Source organism: Amaranthus tricolor, chromosome 6, assembly GCF_026212465.1.
Source record: "Amaranthus tricolor cultivar Red isolate AtriRed21 chromosome 6, ASM2621246v1, whole genome shotgun sequence".
In the NCBI taxonomy this organism is placed as follows: domain Eukaryota; kingdom Viridiplantae; phylum Streptophyta; class Magnoliopsida; order Caryophyllales; family Amaranthaceae; genus Amaranthus; species Amaranthus tricolor.
The window spans coordinates 4,396,022-4,420,691 of NC_080052.1; the positions used below are offsets into that span (position 1 = coordinate 4,396,022).

Below are 24,670 nucleotides of genomic sequence, written 5' to 3' on the forward strand. Positions count from 1 at the left end.
ATATATATATATACATATACATACATATATATATATATATATATATATATATATATATATATATATATATATATATATATATATATATATATATATATATATATATATATATATATATATATATATATATATATATATATATTATTGTATATATCCTGATTCATATAAAATTTGTACGCATGAATTTATTATAATATATATAAATTAGGTAAATCATGCAATGGCACGGGTAGCTATCTAGTAGATAATAAATAGGGTATGAGGTGGGAGCAGAAGTTAGAACAATAGACAAAAATACTCACTAAATAGTAAGACAATTTAATAATTATAAGAGTCCGAGTCCAGGTCTGTGGGGCGGGTCTAGGGTCCAGGTCTAGAGGTCGGGTCTAGGATTGGGTCCGATTCCAGACCCTCGAACCTGAACCCGGACCCGCCAATTATTTTTTAGATCCATATCCAATCCGGATTCGATGGGTTTCAAAAAATAAGATCCATACCCTTAAAAAAGGAGTGGGTCCAACAGGGTCCTGGACCCATGATCATCCCTACATAGAACTATGTAACAAATTATTTCTTCACTTTGATAATTATATTATCGGATATTTCATGATATACCACTGAGTTTCTTCGAAATTCACCATATACCACACAAAATGTTTTAATTCACCATATACCATTGAGTTTTCGTCCGTTAGCACAGAATACCATTAATTGCAACTGCCGTTAGTGTGCCGTTTGTGGTAAACTATTAATTCACCATATACCATTAATTTTATTTTTTTAATACAATTTTTTGCGTCAAATCTGACGATAGCTGAAAACCTAGTTGTTGAATTTTCGGAACACGAGTCTGTGATGGGGTTGAACGTGATCCATTTTGGCTGATTTCTTTGTTGTTTTCCTTTCTTCTACTATCTTTTTAATAAGGCTTTTAGTATAATAGGGCATCTCTGTAGGATAATTGAGTGCTTTACGAGCAATTGAGTTGAATGAGCTTTGATCTTGGTTCATATCTTGATAAAACATGACATTTGCTGCCCATTTTTACAGAGGAGCACATGTTCCGTAATCCTTAATGTGCCCAGGGTTGCAGCGTTTCTCAATATGCTTCATCTTAAATTCTTAATCAAGATAACTTAATCAATAATAAGATTGTAATCTTTAAAGCTGCTTGTCACGGCTCTTTTAAGTTTGCGGCTAAAGAGGCATGCTGCATGTTCTCTGATGACTTGTGGGCTGAACTAGTTTTTCAAATTTGGTGAGGGGTAGGCATGATCCGTAGACGAACTCATCCGTGGTTGCACACCTTGAAACTTGCGTTTCATATGCTAGGCATAGAGACTAAATTTTTCTAATCATCTTTATTCCTTGTAAACTACCAACTTATCTGGGGTTTCCCTGCTTGAAGTGATGTCTTCTTTTGAATTTGCTTGTAAACGTAGCCTATTTTAGCCACGCGATGTCACAAACATGTATACTTGCGTGTGCCTTGATGAGTTATGATGAGTTAGAAACATTCATATAGTAGCTTCAGATATCTGCCTTTTTCTATAGCATAGCTATTGTTACCAATGCAATTTTAGTGTGCCGTTTCTTGATACATACGGATATCAGCATCATCAGATTTGAAGCAAAAAATGGTGTTTGACGCAAAAAAACATAAAATTAATGGTATATGGTGAATTAATAATTTACCACAAAAGACACACTAACGGCAGTTGCCATTAATGGTATTCTGTGCTAACGGACAAAAACTCAATGGTATATGGTGAATTAAAATATTTTGTGTGGTATATGGTGAATTTCGAAGAAACTCAGTGGTATATCATGAAATATCCATTATATTATTTATCACAAATACAAAGGTTTAATGATTAAGTTTATATTTTACATGAATTAATATTATAAAATAATATTAATATAATCATATTAGTGAATATTTATAGTATCCATATTTTACACGAGAATCTATCTACTTATTTGCTAATCAGTATGTATAACGTATTATTCTAATTAGTTGATTAGAATAATAAGTAAATTAGTAAATTAGTAAATCAGTAAATGAGTAAATTAGTAAAATAGCGTAAAGATAATGTTTAGGCCGAAAATGAAGCTTTTAGAAGCAGCCATGGGGTAGGTGGTTACTTCTTTAGTAATAGTTATAGAAGATTATAAATTATAGATATAGATATATTATACATTAACAATGGATATATGTTAAGAATTATAAAAGTTATATGTTGATTAAAATTTATAAATTATTGATTAATAACTAAAATATTATTTATTTTATTTTTAAAAAATCTTATCACCGTGCATTCACACATGTACTAATTTCGTATTTGAATAAATATAATAGATTTTATTGTCATGGACTTTAAACAACATCATGAGACTATTTTCAAATATGAGACATTTAACAGGTACCAATTTTTTATAATTAGATCTTATCTTAGATAAAGAGTAAATACTCCCTTCGAACCAATTTAGATGTCCTATTTGCTTGGGCACGGTTATTAAGGATGATGTGGGGTCCATTAAAAAGAGTAAGTAGTAAAGGGTAAGTAGTGAAAGGTAAGTAGTGAAAGGTAGTTGGGTAAGTAAGGTATATGGGGGTATATTCGTAATTACTTGTGTGAACTAAGGATATTTAGGTAAAAAAAGATTGACAAAAATAGAAATGGGACAACTAATTATGTTAGTGGATGATAATTGATTACATGACAATATTTAGCTAATTTAGAATTTGATTATTTTTAAAATTAGAACTAAACCATACTCTCTTCGTTTCTTTTTGTTTATCCACTTTATTTTTTGCACACTTTTCAAAGCAAACTTTGAGCCTTATTTTTAAGTATGCATCATAAAAATTGTAAAAATTATATAGTAAAAAACTTCGCATCAAAACGAATCTAACAACAACCCACATGAATATATCTTATCTTCAATATATATTTCAAAAATCAAATTTAAATATCTCTTTCCTACAGTGAAAAATTTAAAGTGGACAAACAAAAACAAGGGGAGGGATTATATCATATATCATATATCATATATAATACTATAAAAATATTAAAAATTTCAAGTATCATACTCTAAGGAGGCATGACGAATGTAATTATGTGAGTGGATTATAATTTTTTTTGAGATGTTTTAGTGGATAATAATTGATTACATGATAATATTTACCTAATTTAGAATTTGATTATGTTTAAAATTAAAGTTGAATAAACAATACTATAAAAATGTCAAAAAATGCCACGTGTCATACTCTAAGGAAGCATGACAAATGAAATTATTTTAGTAGATAATAATTGATTACATGACAATATTTACCTAATTTAGAATTTGATTATCTTTAAAAATTAGAGCTGAATTACGTATAGCATGGAGTACAATTTATTATAGTAATTCTCTATAACTAACTTAGAATTTGATATATTTAATTGGATGAAGAACTGATGTATTCAATAAATAACTTTAAAAAAAAATCAATATTTAAATTTTTCTTTGAAAAAGTCATGCATTCGAAAATTTAATCACAATAATCTATACTTGTATTATTTTTTAAATTTATATTTTTAAATATGTTATACTCGTAAATTCATATGCTAGTATTTTAGTACAATGTGTTATAATTGCTACTTGTCAGCTTGATACATCTTATTCTAAAAGAAAAAATAAAGTGGTTAACATTTATTTCTAAAATGTAGGGCGCAAGCTACCTGAATGGATTGCTTCACAATTTAGAATATCTTTGTTAACAGGTACTTTTATGGCAAATTTGACGTGGTAGCATCAAACTTTCATAAAGAGTTAGTTGTAATATTTTTATAAGATTTTTTCATATGGTAGTATCCAGTTTATGCCTTATCTAACTGTCGTAGTATTTTCCGTTTAATTCTTGTCAATTTCCGTTTAATTCACCCTTTTGACGTTTCTACCCTTATTAAGTGTTGGTTGTTGTCTTTATAATTTGCCCTAAACTATTTTTATGCTCTCAAATGTTTAATTCACCATTTTGATGTTTAATTCACCGTTTTATTCATGCTCTCAAATATTGTAATAATTTTGTTTTCATTCACATTATTTTTGCATGTACGACTAAGTTCAGGTATTTAGGGATAGAGCCGATATGTGAGTCGGAGGTGACTATAGGTGGAGAAGTTGTTGCATGTACAACTAAGTTCAGGTATTTAGGATCGGTGATTCAGAGTCAAGGGAAAATTGACAGAGCTGTTACTAATCGTATACAAGCAGGTTGGCTCAAGTGGTGAGCAACCACTAAGGTGCTATGTGATAGGAAGTTTCCTAGTAGATTAAAATTAAGGTAATTTATCGAGTTTGTATTAGGTTTGCTATGTTGTATAGGACAGAATGTTGGCCAGTAAAGAAGACGTTTGAACATAAGATGAAAGTTACAGAAATGCGTATGCTAAGGTGGATGTGCGATCATACAATGGCAGATAGAATAAGGAACCAAAAGTTTAGAGAGAAGTTAGAGATTGTTTCTTTTTCCGCAAAGATGCTTGAAAATAGGTTGAGATAGTTTGTGCATGTGAAGAGAAAGACATATGATGTCCCGTGAGAAGGATCGAAAACATCATAGTGGAGGGTAAGAGAAGTTGAGGAAGACCTAGGAGAACACGGGGGGAACGAATAAAAAGGGACTTGCATGAATTACACAATTTCCTGACCAGAGACTGAGGTAGTTGGAGGTACCTTATATCTTAGATTACTGAGACTTTCCCTTTATCTATTGATGCTCTTGTTCCTTACTTTTCATATATTGCTCTTTGACTCGTTTTTACTTATTTCTTACTTTTCCTACATTTATATGGTTAGTTTTTTTTTGTGTATATTTATTTGTTAATTATTGTTATAGGTCGGTCAAACTTATGGTGCAAGCCGACAAGTAAATGTAAGAAGTTTTTCTTTGAAGAATCAAATTTGAGTTGAAGGACTCTTTGGCCGCATCCTCTTTTATGGGTAAGGGTTGTTGTCTTCCTTTTCTCTCCAGACCCTGCTCATAGTCCCTATTAGCGGTATACAGTGAATAGATGATGATGATGGAAATTAGTTTCAACATATAGTTTTCAAACATTGATCATTTGATGAATCAAATTAGCTATAAAATTGCTTAAACTATTTGATAAATTCATATTAATTTAAGGGAAATTTGTAAAGAAACACCTTTTAAAACCCCTTTTTTGTAAAGAAACACCTTTTATAATTTTTTTTGTACAAAAACACCTTTTAAGAGACTTTTTTTAAGAAAAAACACCTTAAATCAGTTTCCGGTGACTTTTGTCAACTTTCCGGCGTTGACTATGCCATTTGTCAACTTTCCGGCGTTGACTTTTATTTTATTTTTATTTTTATTTTTATTATTATTTTTTTTAAAAATTTTTATTTTTATTATTATTTAAAAAAATTAAAAAAAATAAATAATAATAATAATAATAATAATAATAATAATAATAATAATAATAAAAACAAAAATAAAAAAATTAATAATTTTTAAAAAATTTTTAAAATTTTTTTTATTATTTTTTTATTTTTCCTTTTGTTTTTATTTTTATTTTATTTTTAATTATTATTATTATTATTATTATTATTTTTAAAATTTTAATTTTATTATTATTATTATTATTTTTTTTTTTTTATTATTATTATTATTGTTATTTTATATTTTTTATACTTTTTATTATTATTATTATTATTTTTAAAAAAAAATTTTTATTTTTATTTTTGTTTTTATTTTTATTTTTTTTATCATTAATATTAATTTTTTTAATTTTAATTTTTATTATTATTTTAAAAAAAATTTAAAAAATAATAATAATAATAATAATAATAATAATAATAATAATAATAACAAAAATAAAAAAAATAATAATAATAAAAACTAAAAATAAAATAAAAATAAAAACAAAAGGAAAAATAATAAAATAATAATAAAAAAAATAATAAATTTTTTTTTAAATTATTAATTTTATTATTATTATTATTATTATTATTATTATTATTATTATTATTATTTATTTTTTTATTTTTTTTAATTAATAATAAAAATAAAAATTTAAAAAAAAATAATATTAATAATAAAAATAAAAATAAAATTAAAAATAAAAAGAAAAGCAAAAGTCAACGCCGGAAAGTTTACAAATGGCATAGTCAACGCCGGAAAGTTGACAAAAGTCACCGGAAACTGATTTAAGGTGTTTTTTTTAAAAAACAGTCTCTTAAAAGGTGTTTTTTTACAAAAAAAATTATAAAAGGTGTTTCTTTACAAAAAAGGGGTTTTAAAAGGTGTTTCTTTGCAAATTTCCCTTAATTTAATAAACTAATAATAATCATAAAATTCCTAGAGTTATGACATGTTTTTAATCAAAAATAGGTTTGGATTTTCAACAGTTCGGTTAAAAATCGGTTTAGGTTTGTAAAAACTCAATTAAAAATCGATTTGGGTTAAGTCGGTTTTATCCGAAACGAGTTCGTTTCGTGCATAATTTAGATTGGTGATTATTAGCTTCAGGTAATCTTAGTTAATAGTTATATGATGGTTATAAAAATCGGTTGTGGTTCGAATTTATTTTCTATTATTCGGTTATCAACCGGTTTGGTGGCAACTTTAGTTTGAATAATATCGATGCAATAAACTAGTTAATTGTCGACTGTTCGATTCGGATAATGTTGGTTCTGTTGGTAACTTGGTAGGTTCACGTCGGAAGTCAGGAACACATGTTAACAGTTTGAATATAAGTGGTCGTTAAGCATCGAGTAAAATCTGAAAAATGAACGTTATAAAAAGACAAGAACACTCACGAACGAATGACACGCTCGAAACTTGGGGACTCTTCAAAATTGTGATTTGTGAATCAAACCAAGAGGAGAGAGAAAACCCATTCCCTCTCGTACATTTTGCGCTCCAACCTTCTTCATCCTTCCTTTCCCCAGGTTCATTTTCTCCCTTTTCAAACCCTAATATGTACAAATTCTTTTGCTGGTTCGATTATTTCCACGTTCTCATTTTCTCGTGTCCATATTGTCATTTTTCGATCTCATTTTGTGAAAATTTTATTTAATCTAGATAGATAAGGCATTTAATTAGATTTTGATTTTACATTTTATAATTTTCGAATAATTCATTGCCATTTTCATGATTAATTCAACAATTGATTCATAAGATTGTTGCATTTGCTTTTAATTTTCTGTTAAATTATTGCTTAATCATGTGAATATTTGCCTGTTTTTGGAGTTTTGATTTAATTTTTTGCTTTTGTTGCAGACCTTACGCGATATTGCAAGTATGAGCTTTACTGGTCCTTCAGTTTCTGCCGGTTAGTTTGCACATTTATATCCTTAACTGTTATATTGATACAGTGATACCTGTGAAATTTTGATTTTGCACAATTTCTCTATCATACTCCACAATCTAACATGTAGAAGTACTGTTGATTTGTTTACTTTGTTTGTTCATGCTGGATGTTTTAGAAGCATTTCATTATGGACGTATTGTAACAGTGAGGTTTTCTAATTTTGGTTTTTTGAGGTTAGGAGGCCTAGAGGTTGAATTATGGATTTTGGCGTGATTCGTAGTGTATTAAACTAAAGTAGTAAAACCTCTAAATGATATTTTACCAGATTATTGAATTTTGGGCTCACTACTGATGGATTAAAAGATTTATAGCTCGTTGATTTTTGATTATGGTGAATTATAGTAAAATCATTGGTTGACATTGGGGCAATCGGATCGAATATTTTTTGAAAAGTTAAGTCTGTGCTAGGGATTGATTTACTCGCAAGTTTTTGAGAATGGTTGAAATTTGGAATAATGGGATTGAATGTTGTTCGAAAAGTTAAGTATGTGCAAGTGATTGATTTGCTAGCAAGATTTTGAGAATGCCCATAAATTGGAACATAGGATGAATTGAGAAAATTAATAATTTTGGGATATTAATGTGGATAGTGGGTACTACTCAAGTATCAATAGTCTATTTTCAGTGCAATTAACTTTGCCAATTTTGTTTTGTGTGAGTATAGAACGCCACCACTGGATCGAGAAGTGCAATTAACGAGATATTAATTTCGATCTTTATTTAAGTTCTACCTTGCTCACGACTTTTAAATTATCTTTATTGACATCCACATATTGTTGATAGATATGAACTATGTAGTGGTGGGCACTCTTGCATCTCTTGCAGCTAATGCATGAGTGTATGTCTTCACTGATTCACTTTGTCACCTAAACCTAATTTTATAGCAATGGAAAAGCTTAAAAACTTTTATTCTAAGGGAAATTTATAATTTTCTAAAACCTCTCCCCCTCTTCAAGTTTAATAGTGTCGTGAAATGCCCTTTATAGTCTTTACATTGATTATAGCTTCTCTATCTTGTCCTAGTAGATTTAGAAAACTTCCACGATGTAGGACATCACATAAAATCTTTCCCTTCTTAACTAAATTGGGATTCCAAAATTACCCCAAAATGATTCATGGTAATCATCCTAACTTTCCCTCATACCATATGATTATTGATTTGCTTTGCACATCTATGTCTTCTACATCTATGAAAATTAATTTGTAATGCCTACTGCCTACCATATTAAAATTTTCATTGTAATCTTCTGCAATGACCTGTTATTGGGCTTACGGAGGGGTAAAATAGTTATTGCCATATTAGGAGTAACTTGGGGAATAAGTTAGTTTCAAGTGGTAACTTTACTATAAATAAGAGGAATTAGGGAGTCATTAGAATCATGAATATTGTTAAACACTTAATGGATGGGTTTTACTCATTTTAGGATATCTGAAGCTTCTCGAATTGCTTGATCTATCTTTCGTTACTTTGTAATCGTTCTTTAATCATCAATTTGATAGTATAATTTCTCTTTTTTCATTTTACCATTTCAATTTCTATTGTATTGTTTTAGTCCAAATTATTAGTTCATAGCAAACATGGTATCAGAGCGGTACGATTTCGGAGACCGGAAACCCGCCGGAGAGTCACAAGTCCAGAAAATACAAAGATAACTGATCTTGATGAATATTTTGGGGGCTTTGGGACATAATTTTTACCCTCAGAGATCTGCAAGAAGGCTGTCCAAGAAAATGTCATTCACTCATTCACACCAACTTCTACAAAGGAGATTTATGAAAAATGGGGAAAGGGGGTGTGTGAGTTTTGTGATGAACAATTAAAGGAAACCGAACTTTCAGTACATGATTGTATTCACAAGGAGTATTCAATGTTCATTCATCAATCAAGGGACGAAAGATGAATTAATGCTAATTGTTTACCATGAGAAAACAGAAGAGGCAAGCCATGAAGCAGATGAAGTGGAGGTTGGGGATCTAGGAAAGATTGAAGATCAACTAACAGATCTTGGTGAGCAAATAAAGTACAATGAAGAAATGAAGGTACATAGAAAAGAAAAGAGAAAAAAAATCAGGAACAAGTTAACCATGGAGAAAAGAGCAACACCATTGAGAAGCATCAAAAAGAAAAACAACAAAGAAGAGAAAATAAGAACAAAAAAAGATGAAGGTTCGAACAAGAAGTGGGTCTGGGTGGTTGAAGCCACTATACACACGAAAAAGAGGATCAATGAAGAAGAACATCAAAAAGAAAAAAGTGAGAAAGAAAAAGAACAGTGGGTCGGATTTCGTTAAGGCCGGAGTAGGTGAAAAGGGCGGTGGAAGTGAATGTGGTATTGAAGGAGAGAAAGAGAATGTGAGTCGTGTGTAGTGGTTCTGGTGGTGGTCCAGGTGGTCGGCGGTGGTAAACGTTACCAGTGAGAAACAAAAGAGGAAAATAACCCACTGAGATGAAAGAGAAAACGAGAGGAGAAAATGATTTCAAAGAAAAGCTGCCGACATAATGGTAGAGGCTAATTGAAGAAGATGGCGGCGGCAGACGCGGCAGTAGGGAGTGCAAACCCGGTGAGCAAGGGTAAAGTAGTTCTAGGGTTCATTGGAAAAGAAGAAATGCGAAGAGAGGTAAGAGGAGGCGTCGCTTGGGCGATGAACATTGTCGCCGAAAATTTCTGTAGACTTTCTGGTGGGAGAAGCAAGGCTGAGAGGGACGGTGAGGCTGCCGACGGCATGAGACTAGAGACTGAGATGATTTTTGAGTTAGGATTTTTCGGATATGTGAGGGAAGAAGAAATGAGGAGAAAGGGAAAGGAGGGCGGTGACTGGCTGGGCGGAGGAAGAGATCTTCGAAATTTTCTAAATGTTGGCCAGCAGTACTGGCAGTGGCGATCTGAGCAGGAGTGCAGAGATGGAAATCAGATTGTTAGTGTGTTTGTGGTTGAGAGGGAAAGGATGAGAAAATAGGAAGGAAGAGATGAGATTAGGGTTTTCAGAAGGTGACGTCACTGATGACGTCATCCATAATGATGTCAGCAGGGCAGATGTCTGGTTTGGGAACCGTTGGTTTTTTTTAAATGGAGCCCAAGAAACTTTGAGGATTCAAGCCCATTCCAAAATACTTTCCTTCCATCTTTTATTTTTGACTACTTTACTTTTCAAGTTCACATACCGATTTTCATGAATCATTTTCAGAAGGAATTTTTCTTATTTATGGTGGAAGGCCAAGCAAATTTCTATCCACCTTGAGGGCAAAGTGGAACTTCAGGCGGTCGGTATTGCAATGACCTGTTATTGGGCTTACGGAGGGGTGAAATAGTAATTGCCATATTAGGAGTAACTTGGGGAATAAGTTAGTTTTAAGTGGTAGCTTTACTATATAAGAGGAATTAGGGAATCATTAGAATCATGAATATTATTACGCACTTAATGGATGGGATTTACTCATTTTAGGATCAAGCTTCTCGAATCGCTTGATTCATCGTTTGTTACTTTATAATCGTTCTTTAATCATCGATTTGATAGTATAATTTCTCTTTTGTCATTTTGTCATTTCAATTTCTATTGTATTGTTTTAGTCCAAATTATTAGTTGATAGCAAACAAATTGTTATGGATTGGGTAGGCAATGAGATGAATTCACTAAAGATTGAACAGAAAATTGTATATAAATGTATCGATTTGTATGTAAAAATGAGATTGTATAACGAAGAACAATTGTAAACAAAGAACGATTACAAAGGATAGTATACAAGCATTCGAGAAGCTTGTTCTCTCCTAAAGAGTATTACAGTCCACTAAAACTGTTACACTTCTTGAATGACTAATTCCCTCCCCTTCTCCTGTATTTATACTACTTATCCCTACATTTTATTCCCTCAACTAACTAATTACTAAAATATTATTTATTACTAAATTTCCATATCACCCCTTCCTACCAATTCATGACATTACCGGCCCCAAAAAAATCCACCTTGTCCTCAAGGTGGGTGAAAATTAAATTGGAAATCAGCTTGTATGCAAGAATGGTAGCTTGAACTGATTTTCTTGGGCCAGAAAATGGTATTCTGTGTACAAGAAGCTCTGCTCATGTCAGCATGACACCCTGCTGATATCACTGCCTTGCATCACCCAAAAATTTATCTTCTTTCCCATCTTGCCCTTAATTTTATTTATTATATGTTGCATGCATATATGTTGATGTACTCCTCCTAAGCCCATCTGGAAACTTCCTTATCACGAATTTGTTCATCACCATGCCGCCGACCGACAGTAATAACACCATCTGCACCGCCACCCAACCAAATCAGCCACCACGACAGACCAGGGCCACCTCCAGACCCACCATTCTCAAAACCGGCGAAAAACGCCGAAGTACACTACGTTTTCCGGCAAACTTTGACGCTGTCTGGTCCGCACCGGTTCCGCTGTTTATGAAGTCAATAGTGTTTCTTCTTCCTCGGTTTCAAGATCTTCTCGACCCTAGCCTGCGCACCATTGTCAAAATTGCCTCTCCCCTAAGTTTCTCATAGAATAGATGCTTCACGAACAACCATCTGGTAAGTAGCCTTTTTTTTTTATTTCTTTCATGTTTCCTCTTTATCCTTTGTTTCTTACTTTCGGACCTAAAAACTCTTTTCACTTGGATTTTGCTGCCAAAATAGGAACAAGATGCCTTAGCTTCGTCTTCTTTGCAAGAACGGCGATAAACTTCAAAATATTTCGCCGACTTTGAGTTTTTTTTTTTCTGAAATTCTATTTTCTGGTTGTCTTTTTCTTCAAAATTTCAGAAATCGCGCTCATCTCCTCCTGTACAGCCTTAATCGCCTCTGGTTCGACATTTTCTTGACCATTTGGAGTAGTCTCTGCATCCTCTTCACATTAACTGTCCACGTTTTCACTGATTTTTGCCTGCACACATTTCTTATTCATTTTAATGAATAAAGTCTTCTAAAGATCATTTGACTTTTTCTTATTCTCTGAAATCTTGTTTCTAATCTTTTCCAAATTATTGTTAAATTGTCTAAAAATTTCTTTCATATCCAGAGAATACCTTTCAATTGTTTTGTCTATTTGTGCAACCAACTCCTCCATATGATTCGATATCTTTTTTATGGCAGTGTGTTGACATTGTTGAACTCCATGAATACTTCGACCTCGACAGTCATTGTTCTTGGACTCAAGAACGCCATCAGAAGCAAGATATGGTAGCCCTTGACCTCCGTTGTGTGACCAATAACCAAAAATCGAATGGCTCTGATACCAATTGTTCTGGATTAGACAGGCCATAAGATGAATTCACTAAAGATTGAACAGAAAATTCTATATAAATGTATCGATTTGCATGTAAAAATGTTATTGTATAAAGAAGAACAATTCTAAACAAAGAACGATCACAAAGGATAGTATACAAGCATTTGGGAAGCTTGTTCTCTCCTAAAGAGTATTACACTCCACTAAAACTATTACACTTCTTGAATGACTAATTCCCTCCCCTTCCCCTGTATTTATACTACTTATCCCTACATTTTATTCCCTCAACTAACTAATTACTAAAATATTATTTATTACTAAATTCCCATGTTACCCCTTCCTACCAATTCATGATATCTTCACTCCAAAATCTCAACAACTTCCATCTTTGTATCTTTAAAGCAACAAATATTCTTGCATTTCTATTGTCTATTACACCTTTATAAAATTTAATTTTTTGCAAACAATATTTTGTTAACTAGCGTTAAATAACATTATTCTCTATTGTCTATTACACCCTCATAACATTTGTTATTTTTGCTAACTATATTTTGTTAACTAGCGTTAACTAACATTATTACTAATAATTCATGCTAAAGTCATAGTTTGCCCAAACAACTACGTTTACTAATCTTTTTTTTTTTTACAAGTTGCCTTTATCTTCTTATCCTGTATGTATCCCAATTGAATTTCCATAAACATAAACTTCATGTGAATTGCTACATGACTAGTTGCACAACTTTTATCTTTTTCATGTCTTTTTTTCAATGGTATGTGTTCATCTAATAAGCTACTTGAAATTTACGTGCGTTGTCCAAAGAGGTATTCATCTAATTATGTACGTCAAATTATTTTGTGTGATCTAACAAAATATTCACTTCCAATTGACTTGATAGGATCTTTTTCTTGCTTATTGTTTCCTATCACTTGTTGGAGAATATACAGTCAACAAACGTACAATGTAGTGGAGAAAAATATATACTTTGCAATTTCACATGGTTAAGCCCATTGAATAAAAACTCCCCCATTACGTTATGTAACACCCGTTATATTACCTGATTGAAAGTTGTCGCGACGTTAAATCTCGTTATATAACGATGCATGAAATTTCATGGTCAAAACGCCGCTTTGACTATTATATAACGTGTAACGCCTGTTATTTTACCGTTATAACGATATTTCACCGTTACAACGTTATTTGTCTTCCCGTTAAAATTTTATTTATACCCATTAACTTTTATTATTACGATTACTTAAATTATAGTTACTCATAATTTTAGTTGAAAAACAAAGTAATTAACTAATAACTAATAAGTTAATTAATTACATACTAAAAGAATCTCAAATATTGCAATTATAATAGCTAGTTGCATATTATTGCATATTAATTTTAGTTATAAGTTCAAAAATTTTTTTTTTCAAAAATCACACCGGATCGGCCGTAATTCACGTTATTTCTCCAATATAGCCGTTTTCCGCGACACCGCATACGCATCCGCGACCGTAACTGCGGTTTTTTTCCATGGTTAAGTCCCATCAAGCGGGCATCATTAAAAATGCAAATTATTTACGCTAATAAATACGAGTCACAATAGTACAAATCAATTTTAAGCCTCTCAATCTCTTGCTAATAGATGGCTGTATTTAGGAGTGTTCATTAGCGGGTACCCGACATTTTGGGTAACCAGAAAGTCGGGTACCTTTTCTAATTGCCCATGTCCCGGCCCAATTTATCTGGGTACGTGGTTAAGTCGGGTCGGGACACCGGGTACTTGATTTTATTTATGGTATTTTTAGGCAAAATTCATTTGTGATTATGTAGTTGAATTTTAGGAATGTAAATAACAAAAAGACTGAAAAAAACCAAAACAATAAAGACTAAAAAAACGATATAAGAATCTAAATAACAAACGAAATCAAGACAAAAAAAAAGAAATCAAGACTGAAAAAACAAACATACAAATGATAACACAAAACAAACAAGAACAAAACTGAAAAAAACAATAAACGACAGTAATTAAACACAAAAAACTAAGAACAAAAAAGAAAACAATGAAGAAATCCAAACCAGAAAAACGAAATCAAGACTAAAAAAATAAAATTAGAAACGATAAACACACAAAAAAACCGAACTAAGAATCTAAATTAAGAACAAAACGAAATAACAATCTAAACTAAGAAGAAAAACAATGCATTTACTCTTAGAAAAGAACAATTTAAACTAAGAACAAAAAATAAGAACAAAAAAAAAAGAAATGAAGAAGCAAAGTGAAGATAATTGAAGGAAAAAAAAAGTGAAAAAATGGAGGAGAAACAAAGTGAAAACTGAAAAATGAAGAAGAAACAAAGTCAGGAAAATGGAATGCGGCTTGGGTTTGCAATTGTCTGTCTCAGGAAAATAGAATGTTGCATATTTGATTATTGCCAAATGCCAAACACTTCTATTGTCTGTCTCAATAAAAAAATTTCCCCCCTTTAATATTAGCGGGTCAGCGGGTACCCGCTAAAAATGAATTGCGGCCATGACCCACACCGACCCGACCCGGTCAAGGCGGGCTGGTTACGCGACACGCACTTCATAATTTTTTTACAAAAAAATTGACCATTTATGATGTATGTCGTTTGGTTGACGGGTATGGTCAAACGAGTCGGGTTTTTTTTAACAGTCCTAGTTGTATTGCATTTGTATGAAACTCATAACTCAACTTCATGAACGAAAAAGCTGGAAAACCATCATTTCCTCAAAATTTGTAATCTTTTGCTTTCCCTCCCCTTCTACAAGGTTGGGTGGTGTTTAGGCACACATCCTAGGCATAATATTAACCTCCTTATTTATAACCCTACGTAAACCCGAGTCCTTATAGACCTAGGTGGCGTCCACTATATATGTCCCCGAATAAAATCTTTCCTTACCAATATACATATCATACTGTTCTTTCCTAAACTACACAACTAATTCAATGAGAAAGTTTTAGGACAACTCTGTGTAGACATTTATTTTCATTCTTTTTTTTATGAGGGTGAAGTTGAGGGTGGGGGTGGTCGATTGGACACTTGGCCTGTTTGATTAATTCCAATTCACATTATGTTGGGATGTGATTGAGGATTTTTGTAGGCAGCCCTTGTCCTTGAGAAGTTGGCAAAGATGTTGTAAGAGATATTGAAAAAATATCTGATGGACTCACAGTGTTCTGGTGTCTTATGTTTCTCAGGCTTGTTAAAAGTGTAGGCAATCAATATCTGGCTTTGATTCAAAAAGCTAGTCTATGTTTTTCGGTGTTTCAAGTAGCACCCAACTCCCAAGTACTGTTATTCTATTAAGGATATGAAATTTCATGGCATGGGTACAACATAGGTGATAGGACAGTCAGAGTTACGAAGCAGTGGTGTCTTTTCTCTAGAAAACAGTTTTTTGTGTTTTTGCATCATCCTTTTGTTTCATTCTGCTACTAGCCCACTACCGTATGTTAAGTCATAGTGAGCAATCAAGCTACATGCAATTGAGATTAGAACTTTATTTTTTGGATGAAACTAAACGTTAAATATTCATGTTTCTCCTAGATTTTCATAGCACCATAGGTATCTTCTGAATTTTTTGTTCTATTGTTAGGTGGTAATGCTGCAAGAAAGGTTTATGAGTTTGGACGGACTTATGTAATTAGGCCCAAAGGCAAGCATCAGGCAACTGTAGTGTGGTTACATGGTCTTGGTGATAATGGTGGAAGGTAAATGTGTTGCATGTATTGATATCCTTTTGTTCATAATAGTACATTCCTTTTCTTTGAAACGTCTTTTGTTCTCTCTTTTCTCTGTGCTGATTGCTTTATTGTCCACCCATTTTGATGCTTTCACCTATTTATACCTGGTCGAAGATGCGAAGACAGTAATGACAATATTAGATGACATTTATCTTTTCTTACTTCTTGATGCGTGGTTTAGTTATCATGTCCCTGAGTGTGGTTACATGGTCTAAGAAAGTAATGAGTATGTGGGTATATTATATGTTTTAGATGATGAGAACTTGTCTAACTTTCTTGTATGTTTCTTTTGGCAGCTGGTCACAAATTTTGGAGACCATTCCTTTGCCTAATGTGAGAATCTTAATTTCAACAATAATTTTGTGTGAACTCATGCTATTCTAATGTCTTGATGGGTGTATTTCTGTGGTTAATTTTTGAATTACAGATCAAATGGATTTGCCCAACTGCTCCATCCCGACCTATTAGTTTATTTGGCGGCTTTCCGTCCAATGCTTGTGAGTTTGATCACCCTGATTTTTCTTAGTTTTTATTAAATTGCAATAGCTCTCAAGCTTTTAGTGGTGCTATTTGAAATCAGAAAGGATTTTATATGTTTGAAACACCTTTGAGATAGAGATGAATATGGGTCGGTTTAGTGTTTATCAAATCTTTGGTGTGAATTATTTTAATGTGCATATGTTGATATACCTGAAGGCTGTGAATGATAAAAAATTTGCGTGGAATATTCTCAAATAATGTTTTATAGTCACAAGGTACTGCATACTTATTAGTCTTAGTACGCAGCATGTTTAAATGAACTTGAAATATCACTTATTGAACATGTTCATTTTGTTAATTGAATTACTGACTATCATGTTGAGGATGTGCTGCCTACTGGTCCATAGAACTGAATTTGTAATAACTACTTTTAAATCCTATCAAGTTTGAATCTATTCTCTTGTGATGATGAGATGCATAAATTAGATTTGCTATCATAGAATTTGGCTAATTTCTTTACATTGAATTTGGCTAAATTCTTTAAATGACTTATCTGGTCAGCTGGTCCTATATTTCTATCTGATTTTTGGCCTGTTTGTTCCTAGAATAGTAGTGATGAAACAAGTAGAACAAGTATTTACTTTGTTTAGTTGCTTAGAGGCTTATTACATACTCTTGTATTTGTCCTTTTGTATTTTATGCAGTTTGATGTGATATTAAATTGCTAATTGGCTGTTATGAACAACTGAAATTTTGCAGTTTTGCAAAGCTGACATATTTGGTTGCAATTCAAATTAATTCAGGGTTTGATGTACAAGACATATCGGAAGAGGCTCCAGATGACGAAGAGGGACTGGATGCAACTGTGGCTCATGTGGTAAATTTGTTGTCAACTGAGCCTACTGACAGTAAGTTCCACTCTCATGTTGTATGTTTGTCAGTTGTGTCTTCAAGTATTTTCAGAGATTAAAGGTTTCTTACACAATTGGAAGCCTGTATGTCATTTACTAGAGGAACTTGTACTTTGACTGTACAAATGCGAAGTATTGTTATCGCTTTTCTACAAAGTTGCTTCTGTGGGATCCTAAAAGCCATTTGTGATTAATCATATTGGGTTGACCGATCAGATTTTGGAGCACATTAATGTGCCTATTCCTGTATTCTTGCTAAGATTACTTGACATCCTGTTGAATCTGTTCAGCTGATCTGTGAACACATGGAGCTGGGGGTTGTTTAGTGATGGTATAGTTGCATCCCAGTTGATATTTCTAATGCAGTTACTTGCATGCAATCTTCAGAATTAGAAACGGGAACATAAATCGTGACTTCTTAGTTCCTTAGTTTGGCGATTTTGCAACTCAACATTGGGTTAAATAATAATTATGGAAGAGAATGGCAGACGGATACAACTTTCACCTATTACTTTCAATGGCTTTTTTCTCATTGTGTTTGTGTTTTGGGGGGGGGGGGGGGGGGGGGGGGGGTTGCATGCTGCTGGCTTGCCATGGTTTGAATCTGGAAATACAAAACACTAATCCTAACCTACTTTTGGCTGAAATGGATTTTTCATGGAAGTTATGACATTTTGATGTTGAAAACACCAATTATGGTAAAGCACTTGTTCTATGTAGGAGAGATGTAGCTTGACAAATGGGAAAGAGTGCAAAAAGAAAAAGGAAGTGAGAAGAATAGAGCTTGGTAGATTAACATTAGGTAGCTGGATCTTCGTTACCACTAGTCTAACTATCGTTAACAACTCATCTTATCAAATTATAATCATAATGTTTTTACATTATATATATCTCTAGCCAACTTTTCTCTGGCCATTTGTTATTTGTTTTCTGAAGCTATAGTCAAATTTTATCCAATTTGTTATTTGTCAGTATTGATTGTTTTTACTAGTTTTGGTATGTTTCAAGTTTCTTTATGTTCTAGAGAGAGTGATGTAGGACCGGGTGTGACTAATAGGGGAATTTAGTATTTAGCGGTTATTAAATGTAAAGGTGGAGGTTTTTGGGTTTCAATGGTGGAAAATGGAAATATGGGGGTTACATTGAGGTGTGAATGTTGATTAATTGATAAAGTTTGAATCTTTGATGGTGATTCAAAGAGGTGGTGTGACTTGGGTGATGACGAATGGAAGGACTTTTGAGGGATTATTTTGGGCATTGATAATTGAATGGAGTTTATTTAATTTTGGCGTGTGGATATCAAATCAGACTGATAAAATTCTATTTGGAATAAGGAGAATAGGATAGAATTTTGTTGATAAAATTAACACAAATTCTCAAATGAGACAGTGAGACTATCTTTGTTAAGTTGGTCCAGTGTAAACTTACTGTCCTTATATATATATAAGGTTTCCTAGAATGCAAATTAAAGTTGCTTAGATTGTAATTAGCAACGACAAATTCTCTGTATTTTCCCAAATTTGAAAGATTTGAAAGCAAAGAAAAGACTGAGAGTCTAAGTTTCTCTGAATGAATTGATTTGGATTTTATTGATGCTTTGACACATATTTATAGGATAAAAAAGTTGAATTAAAAATAATACTAAAATAATTAAAGTGGGACAGAATAAATTTTAAACAATACTGATACGCATGTGACTTATTTTTAAGTTGAGGGATTTAACTGAAAATGAGTTATAGAAGCTTTCAAACGTGTTTGACCGGCCTTTTCCGAACCTTCAGTTAATAAATCCACTTTCCACTCCTACTTCCCTGGACTTTTAACTGCAAGTGTATGGGCCTCGTGGATCAGTTGTTGCGGCTTCATAAGTGGATTTGAACTCCCTAGCCCATGCGCCTGTTTCGTGCACCATCTTCAACCCCTTTTCAGTAGGTTGGACTTCTGTACTGACTCAATAATTTTCCACTCTAGGCATCAAAATTGCAGACATAAATAAAATATGAAGTTCCATTAATAAAACCAAAGTCTAAGTCAAAGCATAAAATTAATAACTACTGAAAAATAATAAAAGATATTTTGATGAAAATCTAGGATTGAATCCTCAACAGTTCATTAATGATAGCCTGAAATTAGAATCTCCTTGGTAGCAGCTTTGATGATCTTGAAAGGGACCCGGATCTACAACAGAGAGGTTCGTGACTTAATCTACATTTTTTTTGTCAATGCACATTTGCTATATGAGAATCGTTTTCAGAACCATAGAATTCCCTTTTCTAACCAACATGTTCACCTTTATGTTAGTGTTCTATGACAACAAATAGACATTTTCTTCAGTTTTGACCATGGAATGTGATATGAATTACTATTATTTACCTACTAGAGATTGGAAAGCTTAACAAGGGTTCTCCCATCTATATCAGGAGCCAGTGTGGTTTAATATGAGTTTCAACAACCTTTAAGAGAATATTGTATGAGAAACTTGAGTGTAAAGTTTTTGCAATGATAGGGATTATACTTTTTGAGATTTTTTTTTTTATTATAATGCTTTTTTCTATGAAGACCATTTTTTCCTTTTTTATCCCTCTGCCTGAAAATTAAACTGAGAAATTTCCTTTTGCTCCATCATTTTATAGCTTTTATTTTTGTATTGAAATGTCTTGATCCTTGTTAGTTGTGCTTTTTACTTGAAAGTAACATGAGTGTTTGCAGTGCAATTTTAATTGTTATGGTGCTTGATGATGCAGTTAAACTTGCTGTTGGTGGCTTCAGTATGGGTGCAGCAACTGCTTTTCATGCTGCTTTGTGCCATGTTACCCGAAAGTATGCTAATGGAAATGAGTTCCCAGTCAATTTGAATGCAATTGTTGGGCTAAGTGGCTGGCTTCCTTGTGCTAAGTTTGGCTTCTTGTAAATTCACAGTTCACACATTTTTTGAAAAAAGTTCTTATTTCTGAGAGTAACCTTTGTTTTGAACTATTTCATAGGAGCTTGAGCAGCAAGTTAGCTGTCAATGAGGCTGCAAGTCGTGCTGCATCCTTACCCATATTACTTTGTCACGGAAAAGGTACATTAACTACTACTTCAAACTTCCTTAAGTAAGATTTAGTTTAGTTTCTTCAAGCTCTCTTGACTCCTTTCAAGAAAAAAAAGCTCTCTTGACTAATTCTGATTGCAAGAAGAGGTAACAGTTTGGAGCATATCATCTAGAACTATCAAGATTTGAGATTTGAGAGTTATATACGCCAAAATATTCAATACTTCCTTGTAGCTTCTTTGTTAGAAATTATTAATTAGGTACTTTCTAATTGCAGCTGACGATGTTGTTCAATACAATTTCGGAGAGAAGTCTTCAAAAGCATTGTCTTCCAATGGATTCGACGTCACATTCAAGTCATATGCTGGGTACAAATACCTTTCTTCTGCAAATACCTTTTTTTTATTATGTGCTGCATATTAAAACTGCACTCCACCTTTTGTTGATTTTGAATTGCAGGCTTGGCCACTATACTCACCCTGAAGAGATCCAGGATATTTGTAGTTGGCTCAAATCAAAATTAAATCTTGAAGGTTAAACGAAAAGTCGAAAATTGAAAGAGGGGGGAATTTATTTATACGATTTAGGTTGCCCTTTTACAGTGAGAGTATAAGTAGTTTTAGAGTTCTCCATCTTTACTTTGATTGTTTCATTTGTTTGTTTTGTATTTGTATGGTTCGACATTGGTGAGTCAACCAAATTTGCACTTCGCATTGTCAGCTTGAATAATTATTTGCTGTTGCTTTTTTTAACATTGACTTCTCGACGTAATTGCAATTTAGTCGTGTAATCAGTTGTTTTAGTGGAAAGAGAGCCATAAAAGCCACAATGGGCCGGTACGTAGACAGATTAATTGCATTACCATAGTGAATTAGCTCTTTCCTCACATTCACTGTGTTCTCATTGTGAGTAATTAATCTCAGTTACAAGAGAATGTGTAATGGACTGGAAGAGTCCATTGATGATCCAAGGGAATGTAGAGTAGAAAATGTAATTGAGCGGTCTAGCCAGATTCAGATTCAGATCCATTAATTTTATGAATCCAGATCGGATTCGGACCCTAAGGGTCTAAATTTTTAGACCCATATCCTGACCCAATTCATCAAAAACACAATTGCCACTATCACAATCGATTCTCAACTTATTAAAATCGAAAACCGCCATTATTACTTCTATTTGTGATATTTATTCAAGCTTGCAAAGAAAATTGGTTAAATGAGTGATTTGGTGAAAAATAAGTTTGGGAATATGCCGTAAAATTTACCAACAAAGGAAAATATATTAGTTGAAATTTGAAGAGCGTTAGAAGAGGATACTGGGATATAAATTCATGTAGAGTAATTTTAGAAACCTTAGATTTAATTAGAGAGAAACAGGAAGGAAACTCTAATCGTAGAGAAATTACAAGATTTAGAAGTTGTAAAAAAATTATATTAATATATTATACAGTCCAAGTTCGAGTCTACGGGATGGGTCTAGGGTTCGGGTCCGGGTATGTAGGTAGGGTCTGAGTCCGGGTCGGGGTCTAAGGGTCTAGACGCAGATCAAGACGTGTTATTTATTTTTACGATTCAGACCCAACCCAGACTTGATGGGTCTCAAAAAAATAAATCCAAAACCTAAAAAATAGACGGATTCGGAGGAGGTCCATTAGAATCTTGGATCCATGGCCACTAGTAGATACAAACTTCCAGAGGTTTGCACTTAACCAAGAATGAGTAATGAACTTTACCTAAATGTGAACACAAAAATTCTAATGTTTCACTACTTGTACCTTCTTTATTATTATTATTTCATATTCAATATATAATGTGGTTATCATTACGTATCTTTAAAAATTATATATATATATATATATATATATATATATATATATATATATATATATATATATATATATATATATATATATATATATATATATATATATATGTAACAAATGATTTTCACAAGTACATTGTTAAATAGATAAAAAAAAGAACATTTCAATTAAAAGTTCATATATTAATCATAAATTACTAAATGACAATATAAAATTTAAACATTGTAGCTAAATATTTTGTACTACAATTTTAATAACTTTTATTATTCTATTTAAATGAAGTATTACACTATAAATTTTGAAACACTTATTTGTAGACAATATTATGAGTTAACGTACAAATATTATTATCTTTGTCACATATTAAGATCTTAAGTCCGTTCCTACTTGTAACTCTAGATACTGCAACGTATAGTTGACCATGGGTGAATACAGGTTTTGGCAAAAATAATCCAACGTGTTTCAAAGATTGTCCTTAGCATCAAAAACGTTTATATGAACTCATGATATTTAGAAATTTCTGGATTTATGAATTTCTGGATTTATTGAAAGTTGAGTCAGGAACATGAAATTTGTTAATAAATATGTTCTTGTACATATCTATGTATTAGTTTTTATAATATACAATGATGCTATTGTATTATTGCAATCATTTTAATAGACACTTTAATCTGATTCATTAATCTGATTCATTTTTAAACAAAACGAATTACCTCTCTAACTTTTGACTTTAGCTAAACAAATAACCAATTTCAGGTCTTGAAATATATTCGTATGCTTGTTCTGCATACTTCTCCCATAACTTACATGATAACTGATTATTCCTGTAGAATCAATTAAAAGTTTAGATGCGTACATTTGAATATAAATAAAAATATTTTATCGAACTCGATACTTGATCAATAAATATAGTTTATTGAATGACATACTCTGAGTCAACTAATTTTAAGTTGATTATTTTTTTATTTGACACCATATCTACATCATTGTATCCTATCACTTCTCCAATAAAATCTGAAATCAAAAATTAATAAATTAATCATATTTTATATATCTACTAAGTTACCACTAAACTAATTAAACTTATGAATAATATTTGCAAGCATATAAGATAGTGTAACTTACCGGGGAATGCACTGCAGCCATATTCATGGGATAAAATTGATTTGAATGGTACTAAGTTGAATGAGTCTGGTTGGATCTCAATGTCATTACACTCTTCCATTGCAGTTGGTTGCAAACATAGGTGAAGCCACATTAAAGGCCGACGGAGGCCCGACCCCCTTGCTAAAAATGCAATTTTTTGAAATTTTGCCTAATAAATTTGATTAATGAATCAAACTCAAATTTGAACTATTATTTTTTAATAGACTAATAAATTTGATTAATACTATAATATCATTACTATTTATCTTTCATAATTTCACATTCATCCTTTTTTTATTATGTATGCTTATATTTTTGTTATCTTAATTTTAATAGTTTTTTTTTTCTTGAGACAATTAGAAGGCAAATATATGAAGTCAAAAAGACTTGGTAGTTTTCGAAAGGGGTAATTATACAAAAGTTTCAACTTTATTTGTTAAATATAATTTTTATTATGATTCAAGTTCAATTCAGTCTATGGATTTTAAAGTTTTCATGGTTTAATTAGTTTTATATAATAAATAATTTGCTAGTATACCGATAATTTGACCCTTTTAACTCGAAATTCCGACTTCACCCCTGATTGCAAAAAATTATTTTGTGTATGTGGTTTGTAGTCTTGTACCCTCCCACATTTTCTACAACCTTAAAGCGTGTAAGCTAATAAATACAACCTTCTTTCACTTAATTGGCGTATGATATTTGAATACAAATTTTGAAATGGTAGCTTGTATTTTGTCAGACTGCAAATCAAAAAATAAAAGTTAAAAGTGACACATATATTAATTTAATTATAGCGATAAATATGATAGAAAAATTGGAAATACATTCTCGTCCTTTAGTATCATATGCTATATAGTAATCAATTCCTATTTAGGAGGAATTATGCACAAT

At 32.0% G+C, this 24,670-nt stretch overlaps 1 protein-coding gene across 2 annotated transcripts; it reads left to right on the forward strand.

Moving 5' to 3' along the window:
• Nucleotides 1-6,811: 6,811 nt before the first annotated feature.
• On the forward strand, nt 6,812-21,585 carry LOC130815394 (uncharacterized). 2 transcript variants are annotated; one of them, XM_057681855.1, is made up of 10 exons: nt 6,812-6,960; nt 7,292-7,343; nt 16,236-16,350; nt 16,680-16,716; nt 16,811-16,880; nt 17,667-17,771; nt 20,519-20,681; nt 20,759-20,838; nt 21,086-21,176; nt 21,268-21,585. In XM_057681855.1, the coding sequence occupies exons 2-10, from the start codon at nt 7,313-7,315 to the stop codon at nt 21,344-21,346; spliced, it is 771 nt and encodes a 256-aa protein (XP_057537838.1). In that variant the 5' UTR covers nt 6,812-6,960; nt 7,292-7,312; the 3' UTR covers nt 21,347-21,585. The 2 variants fall into 2 exon arrangements, with proteins under 2 accessions (XP_057537838.1, XP_057537839.1); XM_057681856.1 differs by having other exon boundaries at nt 20,519-20,669.
• Nucleotides 21,586-24,670: the final 3,085 nt, after the last annotated feature.